This window comes from Rhinopithecus bieti, unplaced genomic scaffold (assembly GCF_001698545.2).
Source record: "Rhinopithecus bieti isolate Rb0 unplaced genomic scaffold, ASM169854v2 scaffold_65, whole genome shotgun sequence".
Classification (NCBI taxonomy): Eukaryota; Metazoa; Chordata; class Mammalia; order Primates; family Cercopithecidae; genus Rhinopithecus; species Rhinopithecus bieti.
Window position 1 is genome coordinate 6,192,604 of NW_016803344.1, and position 24,825 is coordinate 6,217,428.

The following is a 24,825-nucleotide window of genomic DNA, read 5'->3' on the forward strand; positions in this document are numbered from 1 at the left end:
CCTGACTGTATTGTTCACTAGTCTTGAAGGATATCACTTTTAAGTGGACACCATTCACATGATATTGTAATTTGTAAATTTATTATGATAATTTACCAGTAGATGGCAGTAAAATGCCTTGTTATTACAGAATCCGTTCATTGTAACAATTTTCAGACATATGGAAATAAAATGCCTTGAGAAGGGGGTCACTTCTGCTTTGCATAAAGACATACTACGGCGAGGCACAGTGGCTCATGCCTGTGAACCCAGCGCTTTGGGAGGTGGAGGTAGGTGAATTGCATGAGTCCAGGAATTAAGAGACCAGCTAGGGCAACATGGCGAAACCCCATCTCTACAAAAAAATACAAAAATTAGCCAATTGTGGTGGTGCATCATGCCTGTAGCCCCAGCTCCATGTGAGGCTGAGATGGGAGGATCACTTGAGCCCGGGAAGCAGAGGTTGCAGTGAGCCAAGATCGCACCACTGCACTCCAGCCTGGATGACAGAGTGAGACTCCATCTCAAAAAAAAAAAAAAAAAAAAAAAAAAGTAGGGGGCTTACTATGGGCAAGCCATGGCTTGCTCTTCAGGAAAAAAAAAATATTGAAAAAATAGAAGAAATAGAGTAATCATTACACAATTTTAAAAAATGGAAGATTATCAAGTGACCACATACACACACACAAAGGTGGGGCGGGGAGAAAATATCTGTTTTCAAAATATTGTGAAATTGTAAAGCTTTTATTAGAGTATAATATAAAGACATAAAAGTACAGAAATCATAAGTATAAAGCCTGATGAATTTCCACAAAGCCAACACACATGTCTAACAAGCACCCAAATCAAGAAATAGAACATTCAGCCCCAAAGAAGCCCCTTCTAGTCATTACCCACAGCCTCCAAGGGTAAACAGTATTTTGACTTCTAACTCCATAGATTAGTCTCACCAGGAGTTAAACTTATAGATTCATCTACATTGTTGCATGTAGTTGTAGCATGTTCATTTTCATTGCTGGGTAGCATCTCATTATTTATTTTTTATTTTTTTGAGACAGAGTCTTGCTCTGTCACCCAGGCTGGAGTGCAGTGTTGCAATCACAGGTCACTGCAGCCTTAACCTCTCAGGCGCAAGTAATCCTTCTGCCTCAGCCTCCCTAGTAGCTAGGACCACAGGTGCATGCCACCACACCACGCTAATTTTTGTATTTTTTGTAGAGACGGGGTTTCACCATGTTGCCCAGCTTGGTCTCAAACTCCTGGGCTCAAGTGATCCTCCCACCTCTGAGTGCTGGGATTACAGATGTGAGCCACCACACCTGGCCAGCATTTTATTATTTGAATACACCATAATTTATCCATTCTACTGTTAATGAGCATGCGGGTTTCCACTTAGGAGCTATTTTATTTTGTTTTATTTTATTTTATTTTATTTTATTTTTTAGAGATGGAGTCTTGCTCTGTCGCCCAGGCTGGAGTGCAATAGTGCAATCTCGGCTTACTGAAACTTTTGCCTTCTGGATTCAGGCAATTCTCTGACCTCAGCCTCCCGTGTAGCTAGGACTACAGGTGTACGCCACCACGCCCGGTTAATTTCTTTTGTATTTTTTAGTAGAGACAAGATTTCACTGTGTTGCCCAGGCTGGTCTTGAACTCCTGAGCTCAGGCAATTTGCCTGCCTTGGCCTCCCAAAGTGCTAGGATTACAGGCATGAGCCACCGCACTTGGTCAGAGCTTTTTTGTTTTGTTTTTCTTTTTTTTTGAGACGGAGTTTTGCTCTTATTGCCCAGGCTGGAGTGCAATGGCATGATCTCGGCTCATTGCAACCTCCACCTCCTGGGTTCAAACAATTCCCCTACCTTAGCCTCCCAAGTAGGTTGGATCACAGGCACCTGCCACCGCGCCTGGCTAATTTTTTGTATTTTTAGTAGAGATGGGATTTCTCCATGGTGGTCAGGCTGGGCTCAAACTCCCGACCCCAGATGATCCACCTGCCTTGGCCTCCCAAAGTGCTGGAATTACAGGCTTGAGCCACTGCACCCAGGCCAGAGTTATTTTAAATTTTACTACTATGAACATTCTTGTACATGTCTTTGGATGAACGTGTACAATTTTTTGCTGGATAAAAACCTAGGACTAGGATTGCTGGATCATAGAGTTGCATTCAGCTCTTAGCTGATATTACCAAATCCTATGTCTTTTTTAAAACAGCTTTATTGACAGGCTGGGCGCGGTGACTCACGCCTGTAATCCAAGCACCTTTGCAGTCTGAGGCAGGTGGATCACCTGAGGTCAGGAGTTCAGACCAGCCTGGCCAACATGGTGAAACCTCATCTCTACTAAAAATACAAAGATTAGCTGGGCATGGTGGTGGGTGCCTGTAATCCCAGCTACTCAGGAGATTGAGGCAGGAGAATTGCTTGAACCTGGGAGGTGGAGGTTGCAGTTAGCTGAGATCCCGCCATTCCACTCCAGCCTGGGTGACAAGAGTGAAACTCTGTCTCAAAACAAAAAACAAAAACAAGCAAAAAACAATTTTCCCGAACAAAACAAAACAAAAAAACAACTTTATTGAAATATAATTGACATACCATACAATTTACTCATTTAAAGTGTGTAATTCAGCCGGGTGTGTGGCTGAAGCCTGTGATCCCAGCACTCTGGGAGGCTGAGTCAGTCAGATCGCGTATGTCCAGGAGTTCAAGACCAGCCTGGGTGACACGGTGAAACCCCATTTCTACCAAAAATACAAAAATTAGCTGAATGTGGTGGTGTATGCCTGCAGTCCCAGCTATTGTGGAGACTGAGGTGGGAGGATCGCTTGAGCCCAGGAGGCGGAGTTTGCAGTGAGCTGAGATTATGCTACTGTACTCCAGCCTGGGCGACAAAGCCAGACCCTGTCTAAAAAAAAAAAAAGTGTAATTCTGTGGTATTTAGTATAGTCACAGATATGTGCAACCGTCACCACAGTCAATTTTAGAACATTTTCATTGCCTCAGAAGAAACTCCATACTCTTTAGATATCTCCCTCTCCCCAACTCCCCCATTCCCTCAGCCCTAAGGAATCACCAGTTGACTTTCTGTCTCTATCAGTTTGCCTATTATGGATATTTCATATAAATGGAATCATATGTGACCTTTTAGCTTCTCTCACTTGGCACAATGTTTTCAAGGTTCATCCATATTGTAGCATGTATCAGTATCCGTACTTCATTCTTTTCCATAGCTGAATAATATAATATGTATTATTGTATGAATATACCACATTTTGTTATCTTTTTGTCCATTGATGGATATTTGGGTTGTTTTTTACCTTTTGGGATTGTGAATAGTGCTGCTATGAACATTCATGTACACGTTTTTCTTTCAACACCTGTTTTCAGTGATTTGGGGTTTATGCCTGGGAATGGTGTTGCTAGGTCATTTGGTAATTTGGTTTGTCTTATTAAAGAAATGCCAAACTGTTTTCCATAGCTGCTATACCATTTTACATTTCTACCAATAATGTATGAAGACTCTAGTTTTTCACATCCTGAGCAACAATTGTTATTTCCTTTTTCAAAAATTATTGTTGTAGGGACACAGTGGCTCACACCTGTAATCCCAGCACTTTGTGTGGCTGAGGCAGGAGGACTGCTTGAGGCCAGGAGTTTGAGACCAGCCTGAGCCACACAGTAAGACTCCATCTCTATTTAAATAAAAGATAAAAAAAAATTTAATAAATAAAAAATAAAAATAATATTTATGGCCAGTCTAATTGTTGTGAAGTGGTATCTCATGGTGTTCTTGACCTGTTTTAATCTACATTTCCTTAGTGATTATGATATTCAGCATCTTATCATAGACTTATCTTTGAAGAAATGTCTGTTGAAACCCAGGCACGGTGGCTCACACCTGTAATCCCAGCACTTTGGGAGGCCAAGATGGGAGGATTGCTTGAGTCCAGGAGTTTGAGACCAGGCTGGGCAACATGGCAAAACCCCATCTGTACAAAAAATGCAAAAATTAGCTGGGCGTGGTGACATGTACCTGTAGTCCCAGCTACAAAGGGCACTGAGGTGGGAGAATCTCTTGAACCTGAGAGGTGCAGGTAGCAATGAGCCAAGATGGTGCCAGTGCACTCTATCCTGGGTGACAGAGTGAGACCCTGTCTCAGAAAAAAAAAAAAGAAGTGTCTTTTTTTTGTTTTGTTTTGTTTTGAGGCGGGGCTTCACTCCTATCACTCAGGCTGGAGTACAATAGCACGAGATCAATTCACTGCAGCCTTGATCTCCTGGGTTCAAGGGATCTTCCTGCCTCAGCCTCCCGAGTAGCTGGTACTACAGGCACGTGCCACTGCACCCAACTAATTTTTTATATTTTTGGTATATACGGGGTTTCACTATTTTGCCTAGGCTGGTCTTGAACTCCTGGACTCGAGCGATCTGCCCGCCTTGGCCTCCCAAAGTATTGGGATCACAGGCATGAGCCACTGTGCCCTGCCAAGAAATGTCTATTGAAGTCCTTTACCCATATTTTAATTGAGTTGTTTGTCTTTATGTTGTTGAACTCTAAGTGTTTTTAATATATTCTGGGTACTATATAAAGTACTCAGATCAGATATATGATGGCAAATATTTTTCGCATTTTGGACTGGCTTTTCACTCAATATTGTCCTTTTATGTACAAAACTTTTTAATTTCGATGAAGTCCAATTATCTATGTTTGCTTTTGTCACTGTGCTTTTGGTGCCATATCTAAGAAACCATTGCCAAATTCAAGGTATGAGGATTTACCCCTATGTTTCCTTCTAAGAGTTTTCTAAGAGTTTTATAGTTTTAACTCTTATATTTGGGTCTTTGATCCATTTTGAGTTTTTTGTATGTGGTGTGAGGTAAGGTTCAAACTTCATTTCGTGTGTGTATGTTAAAGAGACTATTCCTTCTTCATTGAATGATCTTGGCATGCTAGTTGAGATCAATTGGCCATAGATATATTGATTTATTTCTGGATTATCAATTATGTTCCATTGATATGTTTATCCTTATACCTACCACACTGCTTTGATTACTTTGTAGTAAGTTTTAAAATCGGGAAATGTGTGTTCTCCAACATTGTTCTTTTTCAAGATTGTTTTGGCTATTCTGAGTCCCTTACAATTAATTCCATATGAATTTTAGGATCATCCATATTCATTTCTGCAAAAAAGTGCTGCTGGAATTTCGATACAGATTGCATTGAATCTGTAGATCAATTGGGAAGTATTGGCATCTTAACAAAATTGAATCTTTCGATCACTCATGAATGTCTTTACATTTATTTAGGTCTCCTTTCATTTCTTTCAACAATGTTTTGTAGTTTTAAGTTTTATACTTCTTTTATAAAATTTATTCCTAAATATTTTATTCTTTTTGATGCTTCAGTAAATGGAATTTTCTTTCTTTTTTCTTTTTCTTTTTTTGTTTAAGGGTCTCACTCTAATGCCCAGGCTAGAGTGCAGTGACGCCATCTTGGTTCACTGCAACCCACCTCCTGGCCTCAACCTATTCTCTCACCTCAGCCTCCTGAGGAGCTGGGACTACAGGCACACACCACCACTGTCAGTTAATTTTTGTAGAGACAAAGTTTCACCATGTTGCCCAGGCTGGTCTCCAACTCCTAGGCTCCAGCAATCCTCCAGCCTCAGCCTCCCAAAGTGTTGCAGTTCCGGGTGGGAGCCACTGTACCTGGCCAGAATTGTTTTCTTCATTTCATTTACAGGTTGTTTATTGCAAGTGTACAAAAACTTTATACTGATTTTATACTGATCTTGTATTAGTAATCTTGCTGAACTCCTTTGTTAGCTGTCATTGTTTTCATTGATTTATTAGGATTTTCTGTGTACAAGATCATGCCATCTGCAAATAAAAATAGTTTTACTTTTTACTTTCCAATCTGGAGGCCTTTTATTTCTGTATCTTGCCTAACTGCCCTGACTAAAACATCCAGTACAATATTGAATAGAAGTAGCAAGAATGGGTATGCTCTAATCTTAGTGAGAAAGCATCCAATCTTTAACTATTAACTATGATGTTAACTGAGGGTTTTTCATATTTGCCTTTTATCATGTTGAGGAAGTTCTCTTCTATTCCTAGTTTGCTGAGTGTTTTTTGTTTGTTTGTTATCATGAAGGGGTGTTGGATTTTGTCAGATGCCTTTTCTGCATCTATTGAGATGACCATGTGGTTTTTGTTTTTTATTCTACCAATAAATATAATGCAATACTTGAGTTTTGAATAGTAAACCAAGCTTGAATTTCTGGAATGTATCGCACAGAGGCAGTGTATACTTCTTTTTATATGTTGTTGGCTAGTATTTTGTTGAGTATTTTTGCATCCATGTTCATAAAAGAATATTGGTCTGTAGTTTTCTTATTATGTGTTTGTTGGATTTTAATTTCAAGGTAAAACTAGTCTCAGAATAAACTAGAAGGCGTTTCTTCCTCTTCTATTTATGGAAAGTTTTTTTATAGAATTGGTATTAATTTTTTAAATGTTTTGTAAAAATCACTAGTGAGGTCATCTGAGACCTGGGCTTTTCTTTGTAAGTAGTTTGCTTTTTAGTATATATTACTAATCTCTTTATTTGTTATACATCTCCTCAGATTGTCTATTTCTTCTTGAGTCAGTTTTGGTATGTGTCTTTCTAGGACATTTTACGTTTCATCTAAGTTATCTGATTTATTAACGTACAATTGTTCCTAGTATTTCTTTACAATCCTTTTTTATTTCTGTAAGATTGTAAGTACTGTCCCATCTTTAATTGCTGATTCTAGTAATTTGAGTCTTCTTTTTTTCTTGATCAATCTAGGATGGGTTTGTCAATTTTATTGATTTTTTCAAAGATCCAGGGTTTGATTTTATTGATTTTCTCTATTGTTTTTCTATTCTCTATTTCGCTAATCTCTGCTCCAATCTACCCAGTTTATCGTATTTTGGTATGGCAGCCCAAATGAACTAAGACACTCTGTCACTTGAAAGACAGCCTGGGAGAGTTGGTATGACTACAGGCATGGCTTAAGTACCTAAAGATATCAGGACAAGGATCACCCAAACATCCATCAAAAGGAAACTAGTCAAACCCTTCAGTGAATTACGATGCATTATTATAAATAATGAAGTGGATCCATATATATTAACAGGGGAAAATGCCCATGCTATATTGGTAAATTTTTTAAAAAGGAAATTGTAGACAGTGTGAGAATATAGTGCCATTTTTACTTTTTAAACAGAATATATGTTAATGTACAGAAAAAAGTTGGAGGAATGTGTATTAAATTATTGATAGTGAGATTTTGGAAAGTTTGGATTTTGAGGGGTGGATTACAGATATACATTATATATCTATAAAGTGTTTGATATTTGAAAAACTGTTACATCCGCAATCCAATAAAATAATTTAAACATTTTTAAAGAAGTGGCCAGGCACAGTGGCTCATGCCTATAATCCCAGCACTTTGGGAGGCCAAGGCAGGAGAATCACTTGAGGCCAGGAGTTCAAGATCAGCCTGGGCTGTTAGTGAGACCCTTGCTTCTACAAAAATGAAAAATCAGCCAGGTGTGGTTGTGTACGCCTGTAGTCCCAGCCACTTGGGAGACCAAGGCAGGAGGATTGCTTGACCAAGAAAGTCGAGGCTACAGTGAACAGGGATTGCACCACTGCACTCCAGCCTGGGTGGCAGAGTAAGACCCTGTCTCTAAAAAAAAAAAAAAAGAAAGGAAAGAAAGGAAAGAAGGAAGGGGAGGGAAGGGAAGGGAAAGAAGGGGAAAGGAAGGGAGGGAAGGAAGGAAGAAAGAGAAAGAAGGAAAGAGAAAGAGAAAGAGAGCGTGAGACAGAGGGGAAGGGAAGGGGAGGGGGAAGGGAGAGGAGGCAGCGGCAGGGGAGGAGGAGAGGGAGAGGGGAGGGGAAGGGGCAGGAGGGAGGGGGAGGGGGAAGGAGAGGCGAGGGAGGGACGCAGCGGGACGCCGGGAAGGGAGAGGAGGAGGGGAGGGGGAAGGGAAGGGAAGGGAAGGGAAGGGGAGGGAAGGGAAGGGAAGGGAAGGGAAGGGAAACATAGTCTATGGAGTCAAACAGATTGCTTTTGAATCATGGATCTGTGAAAGCAGGGGAAGGAAAGAAGGGAGAAAAGAAAAGATAGGCGGGGCACGGTGGCTCAAGCCTGTAATCCCAGCACTTTGGGAGGCCGAGACGGGCGGATCACGAGGTCAGGAGATCGAGACCATCCTGGCTAACACGGTGAAACCCCGTCTCTACTAAAAAATACAAAAAACTAGCCGGGCGAGGTGGTGGGCGCCTGTAGTCCCAGCTACTCGGGAGGCTGAGGCAGGAGAAGGGCGTGAACCCGGGAGGCAGAGCTTGCAGTGAGCTGAGATCCGGCCACTGCACTCCAGCCCAGGCGACAGAGTGAGACTCCGTCTCAAAAAAAAAAAAAAGAAAAGAAAAGAAAAGATAAAAGAGAAAGGTAGGAAGGAAGGAAAGGAAAAGAAGAAAGAAAGAGAGACATAGTCTATGGAGTCAAACAAATTGCTTTTGAATCATGCATCTGCCAACTACCAGCTGGATGATCTCTGGTAAGTTACTTCATGTTTCTCATGTCACAATTTTTTCATCAATAAAACGGGGAATTAATACCAGCCTCATAAGAATGATCTACCTACCTCACCAGTTTCATCTCATCCCATCATCCCCTCGGGGTGCTCTAGTGTAGGGGTCAGCACACTACTGCTCTTATGGCAGTAAGGGTCTATTTCTAGAAAATAAAGTTCTGGCTGGGTGAGGTGGCTCACACCTATAGTCCCAGCACTTTGGGAGGCCGAGGTGGGCGGATCACGAGGTCAGGAAATCAAGACCATCCTGGCTAACATGGTGAAACCCTGTCTCTACTAAAAAGACACAGAAAAAAAAAAAAATTAACCAGGCTTGGTGGCAGGTGCCTGTAGTCCCAGCTATTTCAGTAGGCTGAGGCAGAAGAATGGCGTGAACCCGGGAGGCGGAGCTTGCAGATCACACCACTGCACTCCAGTCTGGGTGACAGAGCGAGACTCCATCTGAAAAGAAAAGAAAAGAAAAGAAAAGAAAAGAAAAGAAAAGAAAAGAAAAGAAAAGAGTTCTATTGGAACACATCCACAGCCATCAGGATGTTGTCTTACACATTATCTATGGCTGCTTTTGCACTTCAGCAACAAAGTTGAGTAATTACTACAGGAACCATATGACCTACAAAGCCTGAAATACTTACTCTCTGGCCCTTTGTAGGAAAACTCTGCCAACCCCTGCTCTAGGAAGAATATATAGGCCTTCTTCCACCTCCTAAAACATGACACATTCCTTCTCACCACAATACCTTTGAACATACTGTTCCCTTTGCTAGAATGACATTTCCATATCCCATATCTAATCCTTTTCTGTCAATCCTATTCATCCTCATGACCTTCTCGGGGAGGCTTTTGCAGATCCTCAAACTAGACTAACTTTCTTCTTTTTTTTTTTTTTTTTTTGAGACGGAGTCTTGCTCTGTCGCCCAGGCTGGAGTGCAGTGGCCGGATCTCAGCTCACTGCAAGCTCTGCCTCCCGGGTTTACGCCATTCTCCTGCCTCAGCCTCCCGAGTAGCTGGGACTACAGGCGCCTGCCACCTCGCCCGGCTAGTTTTTTGTATTTGTTAGTAGAGACGGGGTTTCACCGTGTTAGCCAGGATGGTCTCGATCTCCTGACCTCGTGATCTGCCCGTCTCGGCCTCCCAAAGTGCTGGGATTACAAGTTTGAGCCACCGCACCCGGCCTAGATTAACTTTCTTGATATACGTTCTCTTAGTATCCCTCATAGAGCTTATTGTGATGGCAATTATCCGAATTATCTGTGCTCTTATTTCTTTAACATTTGACTGCCGCTATAGACTGCATTAAAAAAATCTGTCTTGGCCAGGCGCAGTGGCTAATGCCTGTAATCCCAGCACTTTGGGAGGCTAAGGTGGGCAGATCACCTGAGGTTGGGAGTTTGAGACCAGGCTGACCAACATGGTGAAACCCGTCTCTACCAAAAATACCAAATTAACCAGGCATGGTGGTGCATGCCTGTAATCCCAGCTACTGGGGAGGCTGAGGCAGGAGAATCGCTTGAACCAGGGAGGCGGAGGTTGTAGTGAGCTGAGATCATGCCATTGCACTCCAGCCTGGGCAACAAGCGCAAAACTCTGTCGCAAAAAAAAAAAAAAGCCTATCTTGTTCAGTGCTGAATCTCTAGTACCTAACAAAGTACCTGGAGGTACAAAGTAGACAGAGGCATGAATGATATTATCTATAAAAGGTACTTATTGTCTGATATATACTATATGACATATACTTTATAACAAATAGTTCAACTAATAGGTGTGGAATTGGTTAAGAGCACAAATTCCGGGGTTGGACATGCTGAGATGAACCCCAGTTCTTCCATTTAATAGATGAAGATGAAGAACCTTAGACAAGTCCCTTAACCTCTTTTGGCCTGTTTCCCATCTGTAAAATGGCAATAATATTAGTACCTACTTTGTGAGGCTTGTAATAAAGATTAGATGCTATCTACTATAGTTATTACTGTTGTTATGAATTATTATTATTATTGGTGCATGTCTTAGCTGGACAGCAGATATTATTATGAGTCCTTCAACGTTGACTCCAGGTTACTCTGGAGTCGGTTACTGGGACAGGGTGAGTCGAGGTCTCCTCTCCCATTCCCACTCTCAACCCAGTTAAATATAAATTAAACCAGAGCCATAGTTAAGCAACATTCTTTCTTTAATTCCCCTTTGCAAATGGAAGCCCCTGAGCTTGTCCCCACCCCCACCCCTACCCCATACCCTGGAGACCCCCAGATGCAAGGCTCCCACCTCAACCTGGTGGGAAAAGAGGAGCAACCCCTCCCTATAATGGCCCATTAAAAAATTCCTAGTCATTTAAGAAATGAGGCTGGGAATAGGAGAAAGGAATTAGAAGACAAGGCCCAGGTCAGGCCAGTCTGAAGACGTTGGGGTTGTGAGACCCTTGAGAAGGGTTTGCAAGCACATCCCTAAGCTCAGGGCCAGCATGGCTGAAGGAGGGGAGGTGACACATAGACAGTCTGATTCCTCAAGGTCCTGCATGCCTGGTTGTGGATGCTGACACTCATCACCATCATCATCACCATCACCACCACCACCACCACCACCAGCGGCCTCCTGATGGAGAATTTTCCAGTTACTCTGGGATTGGGTTTGCTAAGCATCCCCTCTGGCCCCTGATCTGGGGCATCCGTGGGGTCCCCCTGAGACCAAACCTGGGAGAAGGAGGGACTCTGGGAACATGCAAAGTGGGGGAGCAGAGACCCCACCCCACCCCGCTGCTCTACAGGATGGTGGCTCCAGCTGCATCTGGGCTCCGAGGGTCCTTAACAGCGATGATGAAGTTGTTGGTCCTTCGGCTGCCATGGACCCAGGATAAGACATCTACTTTCTCCACGTGGTGACCCCTGGCTTCCAGGAACTCAATCTCTTCCTCTGTGAACTCACCTGAAAAACCATCCCCGACATACACACATTCAGAATGTACAGAGCACTAGTTCAAGAGTCCTACAGTCAGACCTGAGTCCTCGTCCTGGCTGCTCCACCACAGAGCTGTATGACCTTGGACAAATCACTTTACCTTGCTGAGCCTCAGTTTCCTCATGTATAAATAGGGATTATATGAGAACATGAAGTTGCAGGGACTAACAGAGATAATGCACACACAGCACTGAACCTTGCATACAGTAAGTGATCAATAATATACAGTCATTCTTAATATTGAAAACAGGACAGGCCGGGCACGGTGGCTCAAGCCTGTAATCCCAGCACTTTGGGAGGCCGAGACGGGCAGATCACGAGGTCAGGAGATCGAGACCATCCTGGCTAACACGGTGAAACCCCGTCTGTACTAAAAAATACAAAAAACTAGCTGGGCGAGGTGGCCGGCGCCTGTAGTCCCAGCTACTCAGGAGGCTGAGGCAGGAGAATGGCGTAAGCCCAGGAGGCGGAGCTTGCAGTGAGCTGAGATCCGGCCACTGCACTCCAGCCTGGGTGACAGAGCCAGACTCCGTCTCAAAAAAAAAAAAAAGAAAGAAAAGAAAAGAAAACAGGACAGGCCAGGTGCAGTGGCTCATGCCTGTAATCCCAGCACTTTGGGAGGATCATTTGAGCCCAGGAGTTTGAGACTAGCCTGGGCAATATAAGAATACCCCATCTCTGCAGAAAATTTAAAAATTAGCTAAGGTTGGTGGTACATGCCTGTAGTCCCAGCTACTCAGAAGGCTAAGATAGGAGGATCGCTTGACCCTGGGAGGCACAAGTTGCAGTAAAGTAAGCTGAGATTGCACCACTGCACTCCAGTATGGGCAACAGAGCAAAACCCTGTCTCAAAAAAAAAAAAAAAAAAAAAAAAAAAGAAAAGAAAAGAACGGAAGGAAGGGAGGGAGGAAGCAAAAAAAAGAAAAAGAGGCTTTGTGGATCTTCATCTTCACCTGCCAAAGTCAAGCTGCCATCATTACTTGCCAGGATTCCTGCATAATCCACTAACTGGTCTCCCTGCTTCCAGCCCTCTCTTCCTTCCTTACTGGTCTCCCTGCTTCCAGCCCTCCCTCCCTCCCTTCCTTCCTTCCTTCCTTTTTTTTTTTCTTTTGAGGCGGAGTGTTGCTCTTGTTGCCCAGGCTGGAGTGCAATGACACGATTTTGGCTCACTGCAACCTCTGCCTCCTGGGTTCAAGCGATTCTCCTGCCTCAGCCTCCCCAGTAGCAGGGATAACAGGCATGAGCCACCATGCCTGGCTAATTTTCTATTTTTTTTAGTAGAGACGGGGTTTCTTCTTGTTGGTCAGGCTGGTCTCGAACTCCCGAGCTCAGGTGATCTGCCCACCTTGGCCTCCCAAAGTGCTTGGATTACAGGCGTGAGCCACCAGGCCGGCCCCTGCTGTTCAAACAGCAGCCAAGGGGATCCTTTTAAACCATTAGTCAGACCTTGTCACTTCCCCTGCTCAAAGCCCTCCAACAGCTTCAACGGCTTTTAGAATAAAATCCAAAGTCCTTACCAAGGTGCCTGTAAGCCCAACATTGTTTGGGACCTTGCTCCCTCTCTAAATTCCTTCCCTCATTTCCTTCTATTCCTCTCCTTGCTTAACTGTATTCCAGCCATATTGGCCTCCTTGCTGTCCCTTTAGAAGGTCAAACATATTTCTACTTCAATGCCTTTGTACTTCCTGTTCTTTCTGTCTGGAATGCTCTCCTAGAAAGTCACACTGCCGGCCCTCTGACTTCAGTCCAGTCTTTGCACCTCTTCAAGAATTTCCTCCACCATTACCTAAAACAGCAGTCCCTACCATCTTTACCTTGTTTGGCTTTCTTCCAAAGTACTTACTGCTACCTGTATCTGTTTATTTATTTACTGTGTCTCCCTCCAGTAGATTATAAGCTTTTTGAAGGTAGGAACGTTGTCTTGTTTGCTATTGATCCCCAGTGCAGGGTCAGTACATAGTAAATATTGAGCAGATACTTACTAGATAGATGAACAAATCCCCATCCTGTTGGATAAGTTCAGGCCCTCATCATCTCTTACCTGGACCATATCCCAGCTGCTTCTCATATGTCCCTGACTTAAATTCTCCTCCCCTCAATCTACCTCCCCTAAATAAGACAAATCAGGTCATGTGTCTTCCCTTCTCAATTGGATAATCTTAAGGCTGACCTCCGTGATAAGCCCTGTAACTCCACATCATAACGCTTCTCAATAAAGATCTAGTCTTCTTCTTTCCCTAATACGAAGGCTTTAGGCAGCTCTTGCGATGAAGACCCAATCTTGAATAGCATTAAATCGCTGAATCGAAAATCTATGTCCTTTGTGGTTCACTTTCAATCCTTTTGATTATGGCAAGGAACAAGTTTCAGTCTGCTCTCTAACGCTTCCTAATCTTTTTTTTTGAGACGGAGTCTCGCTCTCGCCCAGGCTGGAGTGCAGTGGCCGGATCTCAGCTCACTGCAAGCTCCGCCTCCTGGGTTTACGCCATTCTCCTGCCTCAGCCTCCCGAGTAGCTGGGACCACAGGCGCCCGCCACCTCGCCGGGCTAGTTTTTTGTATTTTTTAGTGGAGACGGGGTTTCACCTTGTTAGCCAGGATAGTCTCGATCTCCTGACCTCGTGATCCGCCCGTCTTGGCCTCCCAAAGTGCTGGGATTACAGGCTTGAGCCACCGCGCCCGGCCCCTAATCTCCTTTAATGGAGAAAGCAGTCTCAGAGCCTTCCATGGGCAATAATATTTAACTAAAAACTACACGTATCTATTTGTGTAGCTAACAAATAGATGGTAGCTATTTATCATCTATTTGTGGCAAATGATGTCATTTTTCCATTTGTGATTATAATATAAGGTCTATTTAAAAAATACATTTAGGGTCAGGCGTGGTGGCTCACGCCTGTAAATCTAGCACTTTGGGAGGCGGAGGCAGGTAGATTACTTGAGGTCAGGAGTTCGAGACCAGCCTGGCCAACATGGGGAAACCCCATCTCTACAAAAATGCAAAAATTAGCCGGCTGTGGTGGCATGTGCACCTGTAATCCCAGCTGCTAGGGAGGCTGAGGCATGAGAATCGCCTGAACCCAGGAGGCGGAGGTTGAAGTGAGCTGAGATCGCACCACTGTACTCTAGCCTGGGTGACAGAGTGAGACTCTATCTCAAAAAAAAAAAAAAAAAAAGTAAAATACATTTAGGCTAAAAAGGAAGTTCATTTATAGAGACATGTTATGTATATAATGGTTTAGATGGTGTGCAAATGTGGCAAAAGTCACAAAGGTGCTGGGTAAATTCAGAACTCTGGGAAACAACAGCTAGCCTCCCGACTGCTGAGTCATTCGTTCTGGTTTTTGCCTAGGCTGTTCCTCCTGTCCAGAATGTCCTTTACCTCCACATGCCAAATTCCTACTCATACTTCAAGGCCCAGCTACTTGTTGCCTCCTCCATACAGCCTCCCCAGGGCCTCAGGTGGATGAACTTTCCCTTCACCAGGCCCCCACTCCTTATGCCTCCATCTTACACTAAGGCCCTGAAGGGAGGACTGGGCTGAGCCCAAATAACTTAGCAGAGAGCCTCATGTCCAACAGAGACCAGCAGATACTTGTTGACCAAAATTCAGTTTCAAGGACGTGGCCTTGTCATCTATCAGCTGGGATCCAAGTGTCGCTGGCTAACTACAGGATGTGATTGTTGAAGATCGCAGTCTCTGCTTCTAACGTGATTCAGTCCAGCAGATATCAAGAGCTGTGCAGTAAAGAATAGAGTCTTTGGTATCAGCCAGGTGTATGTCCTAATTGAAGTTCTGCCACTTAGTGGTTGATCTTTGACTAGTTTATAACTTCTGTGAGCCTCAGTTTCTTCCTCTATAGAATGGAGATAATAATATTGAACAGGCAAGGACTGTGTCTCAATCAATTCTGTATTCTTTTGGACTAGTGTCATATTAATATATTGTTATAATAAAAACTCTTCAAAGGTGCACACACTTTCCTGTTTATAAAATTCAGCTGTGCCAAAATTAAGCCCTTAGGTGAAAGTCCATCTCCTCACCATAAGGTCCATGATCTGGCGCCTGCCTGCCGGCCTCTCTGATCTAATTTCATCCTTGCTTACTTTGGTCTCCTTTTTATTCCTCGAACCAGTAAGCCCATTCCTGCCCTGAGTCCTTTGTACTTGCTCCCCTGACCTACACAGCTCTGCACCAGTTCTTTGTACAGTGGGCTCTCTCTTACTTTTTTTTTTTTAGGAGACAGGGTCTCACTCTGTTACCTAGGCTGTAGGGCAGTGGCGTGATCTCGGCTCACTGTAACCTCTGCCTCCCTGGTTCAGGCAATTCTCCTGCTTCAGCCTCCCGAGTAGCTAGAACCACAGGCACGCACCATGCCTGGCTAATTTAAAAATTTTATAGAGACAGGGGTCTCACTATGTTACCCAGGCTGCTCTTGAACTCCTGGCCTCAAGCGATCCTCCCACCTCAGCCTGAGATTATAGGTCTGAGCCACTGCACCCAGTTTCTTTCTCACTCTTTAGATCTCAGCTTAAATATCACCAAAGAGAAGTCTTGCTTGATCATTGAGTCAGTCCTATTATGTCACCCTGCTCTAACTGTTGGCAGAGCACTTATTTGTCTCATATTTCTTTGATGACATTTTCCTGTTTGCCTGTAAATGCAGTCTCCCCAGCACCTAGGATGATGCCTAGAAAACAGTAGGTGTTCAATACAAACTGTTTGTAAATGAAGGTTTGAAGAATGAACAACTGTGTCTTATTTTACAAATGAGAAAACTGAGGCTCAGAGTTGAGACGGATTTCCCAAGGCCACACAACCAGGAAATGGCAAGACTGGTTCCAATCCCCAGATCGTCCACTGCTCCAAGAGGAATCTGCCAAATAAAACCAAACTTCACTGGCAGTTGGTGCTGGTTGAGGCATAGGCACCCTTGGGAGGAGTCCTTTCTCTACTGGTCCCTGTGCCCACCCCACGAGATCTCTCCTCTGCACTCACTGTCCACCTGCAGGAGGTTGGACTGCAGGTCTGGGTGCAGGCGGCCGCGGGCCAGGCTGTCACTCAGGTTCCGGTTCAAGGTCAGGACATTCAGCAGAACCTGTGGTAGCCAAGGAACAGAAAACTCAGGGCTGTCCCAGGGTGATGGTCTGGATTCCTCAACTCCCACCCTTGGTCCAGGCTCCTTAGTCTTCAGAACTCTTACACTGGGTGTCATCTGAGCCTCCTAACAGCCCTGGAAGACAGGCAGGCCTGTGATGACTGTTCCCATTTCACAGAGAGGGAAAGTGAAGGCCAGCAAGAGAAATGACTTACTCCAGAGTTTAGAGGAAGCCAGGGAAGATACACCACTAGAACCAAGTCTCCTTTATCTAACCCAGGGCTCCCTTTTTTTCTCTCTGGATAGGGCAAGGTTAATAGCTAGGGGTGGTCTAGGGCACAATGGGTGCCTTTAACTTAGTGGTTAGGAGTGTGCATAGGCTCTGGAACCAAACTGCCTCCCCACTCTTTCTAGCTGAAAGTACTTGACCTAATGTCTTAACCTCTCTGGGCTTCAGTTTCCTTATCTATAAAATAGAAATAAGGATTCTCCCCAGAACTGGGAAGGTTAAAATGGTTAACACACATAACACAGTGCCCAGCACTTACTACGAACTCTTCAAATGTTAGCTATGTTATTACTTCCATTTTAAAGATGAGGAGACTGAGGTTCAGAGTTGTTAAGTGAATGTTCCAGCATCACATGGTTACAAATTGGTAGCACTTGGGCTGGAACCCAGGAGTGTCTGATTCCAGAACTCAAGATCGTTAACTCACCACCTACCAGAATAGGTGCCTAGCATATATATCAGGTTCTCAAGACATTCAAGGAGCCATTCTGAGATGTTCTGGAGAGAAGCAGGCCCTTCCTTTCAAATCCCACCCTAAAGAGGCCTGGTTGTCTATTCAGATGCTGGGTAGAGGTATAATGGGACTTAAGGTTAACAGAACCTAGGCCACCTAGATGCTAACCCCACTTTTCAATCTTCTGACCCTGCCATTTCGCCTGCAACCGGGAAAGACAGGAAGCACTGGGATTCCATTTTCACTAAGAAACTCAGAGCAGCCCGTGTCCACGTTGCCCAGGATGCACCTGGCACAAAGCAGCCTCAGCCCATGTTTGCTTCATGAGGAACGGAAACAAGCCACAGATATGACAGGCATCTGCAGTCTAGGCCACAGTTTGGCTCCCGGCTGAAAAAGGCCAACCATGGCATAAACCTCACCTGGGTCAGGCCACTGAGGCCCCGGGCAGCTCCATTGGCCCCCAGAGAGAGGTAGGTTCCACAGAGCCCCTCCGCGGGTCGGACCACTGTGGGCAGCAGGAAAGAGAGTGGCCGCTTCCCTGGCTGCACTGAGTTCTCCTGTTGTTAGAAGACAGAGACCACAATGGGGAGGTGGGGTAGGACAAGACCAGGAAAGGGCCACTCCACAACCCTTCCAACTGCTCTCCCTCTTCCACATCTTCCACAGGCCCAGTTTTCCTGGGAGACTGGTCCCTTCCCAGACAACAGTTTGCTGTCTGTGAAATGGGTAGGGTGCCTGGATGGGTAGGGTGGATGGGGTATAAGTGGATCCACTGAGCTATGAGGCTGCTATGGATCACAGGAGAAAGGATCAAGCCAAGAAAGATGGCAATGGGGAAGAAGAGGATAACCCCACCCTGATCATCTCTATATGTCTTTGCCCTGCTGGGACCCCAGATTGTGGGGCGTAAGAGTGCTTTTAACTGGATAAAAATTATTAAATCCTTCCTCCTTGGGTCCCTCTTTGGTGCCCAGACATAGGGCTGAGCCCCATCAGCTCAAGCTCACATCGTCACAGACCACTAGTGCTGGAAAGTGCCCAAAACATCAAATCGGAGCCAAAACCCTCATTCTACAGGTGAAGAAATTGCCCAGAGAGGGCAAGATCTTCACGAGGTCACACAGTTAAGACAGTGACAGAATGGGACAAGAGTTCTTCAGACCCACCAGGCTCCATGTCCCAGACTTAGCAGGGCTAGGGATGAGGTGAACTTCTTCTTTAGGCTTCCTTATACTAGAAGATTCGGGAGAAAGGGGCAGCCATGCCACTGCACCTCCTACCTATAGGCTTTAGGGTCCCCAGGGAAGCGGGGAAGCAAATCTTACCAGGCTGGGTGCAGAGTGGTTAGCTGTCCGGTTGGGCCAGGAGAAGTCTAGCATCTGGCTGTTGAGCAGGATCCCCGAGGGGGTGATAAGGCCGCTGCCAAAGGGCTGGTTCAGGGAGCTGGGGGCCAAGGTGGAGTCAGGTAAGCCCTTCACCTCTACCCAGCCCCCACCCCCTCTTGGTTCAGAGGATCCCTTGTTCCAGGTTCTGAGTCTGAGCTGGCATACCTAACCATGGCCACAATGAAGTCATCAGGTCCCATGATCAGCACCTGGGCAGCCGTGGGCGCTCCGTCTAGTTCATAGACAGGCAGGAGTGGGGCAGGGGCTGCCTGGGAGTCATTGATATGGCCCCGGAGGTAGGCGGCCTCCACCTTGCTGAAAAGACAAGGGGTGGGAGATGAGCAAACAACAGGCTCTCTATACACCTCACCTACCTCACTTTTGTGGTGTTTGTGTAATTATTTGATGAAATCTACCTCCCTCACTGGACTACTAGAACTATAAGTGCAGAAGCTCATTAATTGCACATAAGAAATACCCAGAAAGGCCGGGCGCGGTGGCTCAAGCCTGTAATCCCAGCACTTTGGGAGGCCGAGACGGGCGGATCACAAGGTCAGGAGATCGAGACCACCCTGGCTAATACGGTGAAACCCCGTCTCTACTAAAGAATACAAAAAACTAGCCGGGCGACGAGGCGGGCGCCTGTAGTCCCAGCTACTTGGGAGGCTGAGGCAGGAAAATGGCATAAACCCGGGGGGCGGGAGCTTGCAGTGAGCTGAGATCCGGCCACCGCACTCCAGCCTGGGCGACAGAGCCAGACTCTGTCTCAAAAAAAAAAAAAAAAAAAGAATACCCAGAAAATAGCTGCTTGAATGAATTTATTTAGTATTATTTAGATCTTTTCTGGAAACCAACTTTTTAATTATTAATGTTTAAATCAGGAAGCCTTTTAGTTATCTGACTTTACTTCTTAATCCTTTCTATAAAAAGTGCCTGGTGGCATAATGGATGATCAGAAAATAATTTGTTTTGAACTTGACAAACTGAGATTTCATTTAGACTAATGTTTGTAGTCTAAAGTTTTATTAAGAGTTTTAGTTGGGGAGGATTTTGTAATGAGGATCTTTTTTTTTTTTTTTCTGAGATGGAGTCTCGCTGTCGCCCAGGCTGGAGTTGCAGTGGCCGGATCTCAGCTCACTGCAAAGCTCCGCCCTCCCGGGTTTTACGCCATTCTGCCTCAGCCTCCCGAGTAGCTGGGACTACAGGTGCCCGCCACCTTGCCTGGCTAGTTTTTTGTGTTTTTAGTAGAGACGGGGTTTCACCGTGTTAGCCAGGATGGTCTCGATCTCCTGACCTCATGATCCGCCCGTCTCGGCCTCCCAAAGTGCTGGGATTACAGGCTTGAGCCACCGCGCCTGGCCTTTTTTTTTTTTTTCATGAGACAGACTTTGCTGTCAGCCAGGCTGGAGCACAGTGGTGCTATCTCAGCTCACTGCAACCTCTGCTTCCCAGGTTCAAGTGATTCTCCTGCCTCAGCCTCCCAAGTAGCTGCGACTACAGGCATGGGCCACCACGCCCGGCTAATTTTTGTAGCAGAGACAGGGTTTCACTATGTTGGTCAGGCTGGTCTCAAACTCCTGACCTCAGGTGATCCATCCGCCTTGGCCTCCCAAAGTACTGGGATTACAGGCGTGAGCCACTGCACCCGGCCTTTGTTTGGTATTGAGCTTTCTTTTCCTACTCAAAAGGAGGAGCAGATGGACTCCTATAGGTGCTACGCTAGCCTCAAAAAAATTTAAGAGCCACATGAAGTAGGCCAACTCACTGTGCGGATAGGAAAGGTGAGGTGTATGGAGGGGACCCAGTGTCATGTTGTGAGTTGGAGCTGAGCTGAAATTGACTTAGGATTTCAGGCCTTTATTGCTACACCAGCTGCTTTTCAACTGACCCTTTCCCCACACCCACCACTGCCTCTGCAGTCCCCAGGTCCTGCCCAAGACCCACCTGAGCATGTCATCCATGCTCTCAGTGATGGTAGAATCATAGATGGGATCTCCCAGTCTGCTGGCCAGGGCTAACGCAATCTTCAGGGTCTGAAAATACAGAGGGGATATGGAAGAGGCTGCCAGACCCCTCCCAGCACCCACACCCAGTGGATTTTCGTGTGTGAGAAAACTTGGAGGTGATTTAGTCCTGCCCTATGGCAGTACCCAATCTCCCCACTCCTAATATCCCTAAATCCAGGGAAAGGCAGAGGGGCCAGCCTTACCTCTGCCACCCAGTGAAGAGCCTGTTCTCGGGACACCAGGCTGGTGAGATTGAAGCCCTCCAGGATGTTGAGAGCACTGATGAGGGCAGGGCCTGTGTGCGGCGGTGGGGGACTAAGAACCAGGTGGCCTGAAAGGACAGGAAGTGACCGATGGCAGGGTAGGAGTCAAGGCACCTTCACATCCCATCTCCACATCCCACCATCACACACACTGATACCACTGCGCTGAACCCCCTCGCCAGATGGGGAAACTGAAGCACTGAGAGGCAAAGAGACCCATTCAGGTTCACATGGCAAGTCAAGGGCAGGGCCAGGACTTGAACTCAGAACACTGGTCTTCAGTTTCCTCTGCCATTTGAGAAAACTAAGGCTCAAGAGGGCTGTGGCTTGCCCAGAGTCACACTGCAGGCTATCAGCAGAGCAGAGCAGAAACAGGTGACCAGATGTCCATATTCCTGGCCTGTCATGTGTCTCCTTTCAGTTCTCCCATAGGCCAGGATACTATCCATGACTCCTGATGGTCTCATCCAGCCCCAAACTTCTTGGCAGCAGCAACCTTCTCTTCCTATTCTATTACTAGATGTTTAGACATCAAAGCAATAGCTGATGCATAACACTAACATTAATTAATTCATTTAGTCCTCACGGTGGCTACTGTTATCACACATATTTGATAGGTCCAGAAACTGTGGTACAGAGAGACAAGGGGAATCCAGAGCACTTAAGGTACTAGCATTGTTGAGACAACCCAGGCTGGGAAGGGGAAATGGAAAATCCACATTCAGTGCATGCTCTGATCAGGGCAACTTCCTACATCATCTCATCAAATCCTTATGGGCACCCTAAGATGTAGGCACTAACATTATTTCCATTTTAAGGAGGGAACCAACCAAGGCTCAGAGTGGGAAGCAGCTTGTTCAAGGCAAATGGCACAGTTGGTACTCAAACCCAGGTCTTCCTAGCTCCAATGCTATGCTTGTTCCTTTTTTCTTTTTATTTAGTGTGTGTGTTTATGTGTGTGTGTGTGTGTGCGTGCACACGTGTGTGTGAGATAATGGTCTCACTCTGTCACCCAGGCTATAGTGCAGTGGCACAATCATGCTTACTGTAGCCTTGACCTCCCTGGCTTAGGGAGTCCTCCCATCTCAACCTCCTGAGTAGCTAGGACTACAGGCACACCACGACGCCTGGGTAATTTTAAAATTTTTCATAGAGACCATGTCTCACTATGTTGCCCAGGCTGGTCATGATCTCCTGGGCTTAAGTGATCCTCCTGCCTCAGCAACACAATGTGCTGGAGTTACCGGCCTGAGCCACTGCACCCAGCTGATATGCTCTTTCCATTGCTTCATATTCCACTGCCTCTGGCAGAGGAATCAGGTTGGAGATTGAGACCTGGAAAGTTGAACTCAGAGAAAACCTTTCCTGGGGCTTGATGTGATCTGGCTCTCCTATAAGGGAAAGAACCTGAGAATTGTCTGAGAAATCCAGCATCTGCCACCTTGGGTTCAGCAAACATGGACCCCACCCATAACATAAGCTTGGTTTTCTGGATCCCCTGTTGGTTTTCTTGAGTTTGGCTAGTTAAGTTCTATTCTCTCCTCCGGCCTCAATTTCCCTTTGGCACAATGAGGAGCTGGGTCTATGACTGTCTTAAAGGTTTGTTCTACCGTGAAGCTTGGATGGACTTTGACAGTGCTGCTGGGGAGAGGGCGGAGGCAACACAGAACCCAAATCAAGAAAATCTATGGCCAGAACCCCAACTTCCAGGTCGGACCTTTTGACCAGGTCCACCCCCCAATATCCTAAATACTTGGGGTAACTGACCCCACAGCTACTTTTCAGAAGGTGGGCTGGCTCTGGCTTGCTTCACAGTTGGCTGCCCAGGCAGTTCACTGCCTTAGTTTCTCTCCTGTGAAATGGAGAGGAGTCGCTAGGCCAAAACGATGTGGCCATGGACTGGGAGGCTTCTCCTGAGTGGGGACCCTGGGAGCCGGGGGAGAGGTCACCTCTGTACACGCCACACACAGGCTTCTCCACAAGGGCGCTGTAATTGCTGAAGTCCTCTTCGGTTATGACACCCCCTGCGTGCTGAGCCTGGAAGGGAGAGAATGAGAGGATGACCTCCCACAACTGTGACATGTGGTTTTGGCCTATAATACATGTTTGGATCACAGACAGGTCAGCTGTTTATAACTTCTGTGCCTTCTGCAACTCCCATCATGGCCTTTAGAGACCCCATTATCCTTAGATACCTGAGGAAAAAGGAAGGGGGAAAAGCACTAACATTGAGCACCTATGATGTGTCACGCATTATACTGGGTACATTCCATGAATGACCTCCTTAGCTTGCCATTCAAGACCTTTTGTGATCTGGCCCTGGCCTACGCCTCCCACCTCATGTCCTGCTGTTCCCCAGTGAGTTCTATGCAACTGCAGAATGACCTGCAGTTCCTGAACTCATGCCTTTGTGTCTTTGTACCTGCTGCTCTCTCTGCCTATGGAAAAGGAATATTTTCCACTTATGGCACACTTGCCTAGGAGATATCAAAATTGAATGCTGCATCTCACCACAACCAACTAAAGCCACTAGAAAACCATGACTTCGAGTGATCCTGGAAGGACTGACCCTTATTGGACATAACCAAGCAGTCATTATTGACCAATGAACCAATCTGGTACAAACCAATGGGCTCATTCCATCCTATCCAGTGTGCTGACTGTCAACCCTAAATTAGCATAACCACTCTGAATCCTTTCCTTTTTTGTGCTTAGTAGTACTTGAAACCCTTGATTTATCTATCTTCAGCAAATTACACATTGAATTTTTTTTTTTTTTTTTTTGAGGCAGGGTCTCATTCTGTTGCCCAGGCTGGAATGCAGTGGCATGATCATGGTTCACTGTAGCCTCAACCTTCCCAGGCTCAGATGATCCTCCTGCCTCAGACTCCTGAGTAGCTGGGACTATAGGCACATGCCACCACACCTGGCTAATGTTTGTATGTTTTGTAGAGATGAGGCCTCACTATGTTGCCCAGGCTGGTCTCAAACTCCTGAGCTCAAGTGATCCACCCATCTTGGCCTCCCAAAGTGCTGGGATTACAGGCATGAGCAACCATGCCTGGCCCATTTGAATTCTTGAGTTCCTTTTTCTGGCAAGTTAATAAATTCAACTTTGGGTTTCTTTTTGTCAAAGATCTGATGGTCTTTGTTACAATCTCCTGCATTTCCTTTGCCACCTCCAGGAAAGGGGACACAACCCAGGCCTGGCCAATTGGGGCATTCCCTTCTGTGCCACAGTGATTGATTTGGGAATAGTCATGAGACCTATGATGAGCCAATAAGACACAGGCCGGAGGCTTTTGCTGGAACTACTGGGAAGCAGAAATGCTCTTTCTCTGGGATAGCTTGCTGGAAGGATGGTCTGATATGGGCTGGTGGGGAGCAGGTGGAAAGGATCTGAGAGTGAATCCAAACAAAGGAAAGTAGAGTTGAGAGAGAGAGAAAGAGGGAGAGCAAATCCTAACACAGTGGATTGATAATCAGGACACAGAAGAATCTAGGCCAGTAATCTCCTGGACTTTCCAGTTAAGTCTGTTTGAGTCTATCACCACATCCAGTGCCCTGCATAGGGCCTGGCACAGAGCAGGCACTCCGTGAATGTTGAATGAATAACAGACCTATTTAATTCCCACAACTGTATGGCAGAGACAGATCTAATCATCCCCATGGCTCAGATGAGAGAACCACTGAGTTAGTCTATGCATCCTTATCATGAACATAATTTTCCATTAGGAGTTTTGCACCTTTTTTTTTTTTTTTTTTTTTTTTTTTTT

At 45.6% G+C, this 24,825-nt stretch overlaps 1 protein-coding gene across 2 annotated transcripts in view; it reads right to left on the minus strand.

Annotated features, from left to right (window-relative positions):
* Nucleotides 1–10,752: 10,752 nt before the first annotated feature.
* Nucleotides 10,753–24,825, minus strand: part of GGT7 (gamma-glutamyltransferase 7) — a 29,912-nt gene continuing 15,839 nt past the window's right edge. The window contains exons 8-15 of one of the 2 annotated variants that reach the window (XM_017878797.1): nt 22,999–23,086; nt 20,990–21,117; nt 20,725–20,813; nt 18,946–19,095; nt 18,721–18,838; nt 17,815–17,952; nt 16,550–16,649; nt 10,753–11,519 (exon numbers count right to left, since the gene is read on the minus strand). In XM_017878797.1, coding sequence (XP_017734286.1) covers nt 11,356–11,519; nt 16,550–16,649; nt 17,815–17,952; nt 18,721–18,838; nt 18,946–19,095; nt 20,725–20,813; nt 20,990–21,117; nt 22,999–23,086 — 975 coding nt within the window. In that variant the 3' untranslated portion in view covers nt 10,753–11,355. Of the gene's footprint in view, nt 11,520–16,021; nt 16,428–16,549; nt 16,650–17,814; nt 17,953–18,720; nt 18,839–18,945; nt 19,096–20,724; nt 20,814–20,989; nt 21,118–22,998; nt 23,087–24,825 lie in introns of those variants that run through there. The other variant, XM_017878807.1, reaches the window with a different exon arrangement.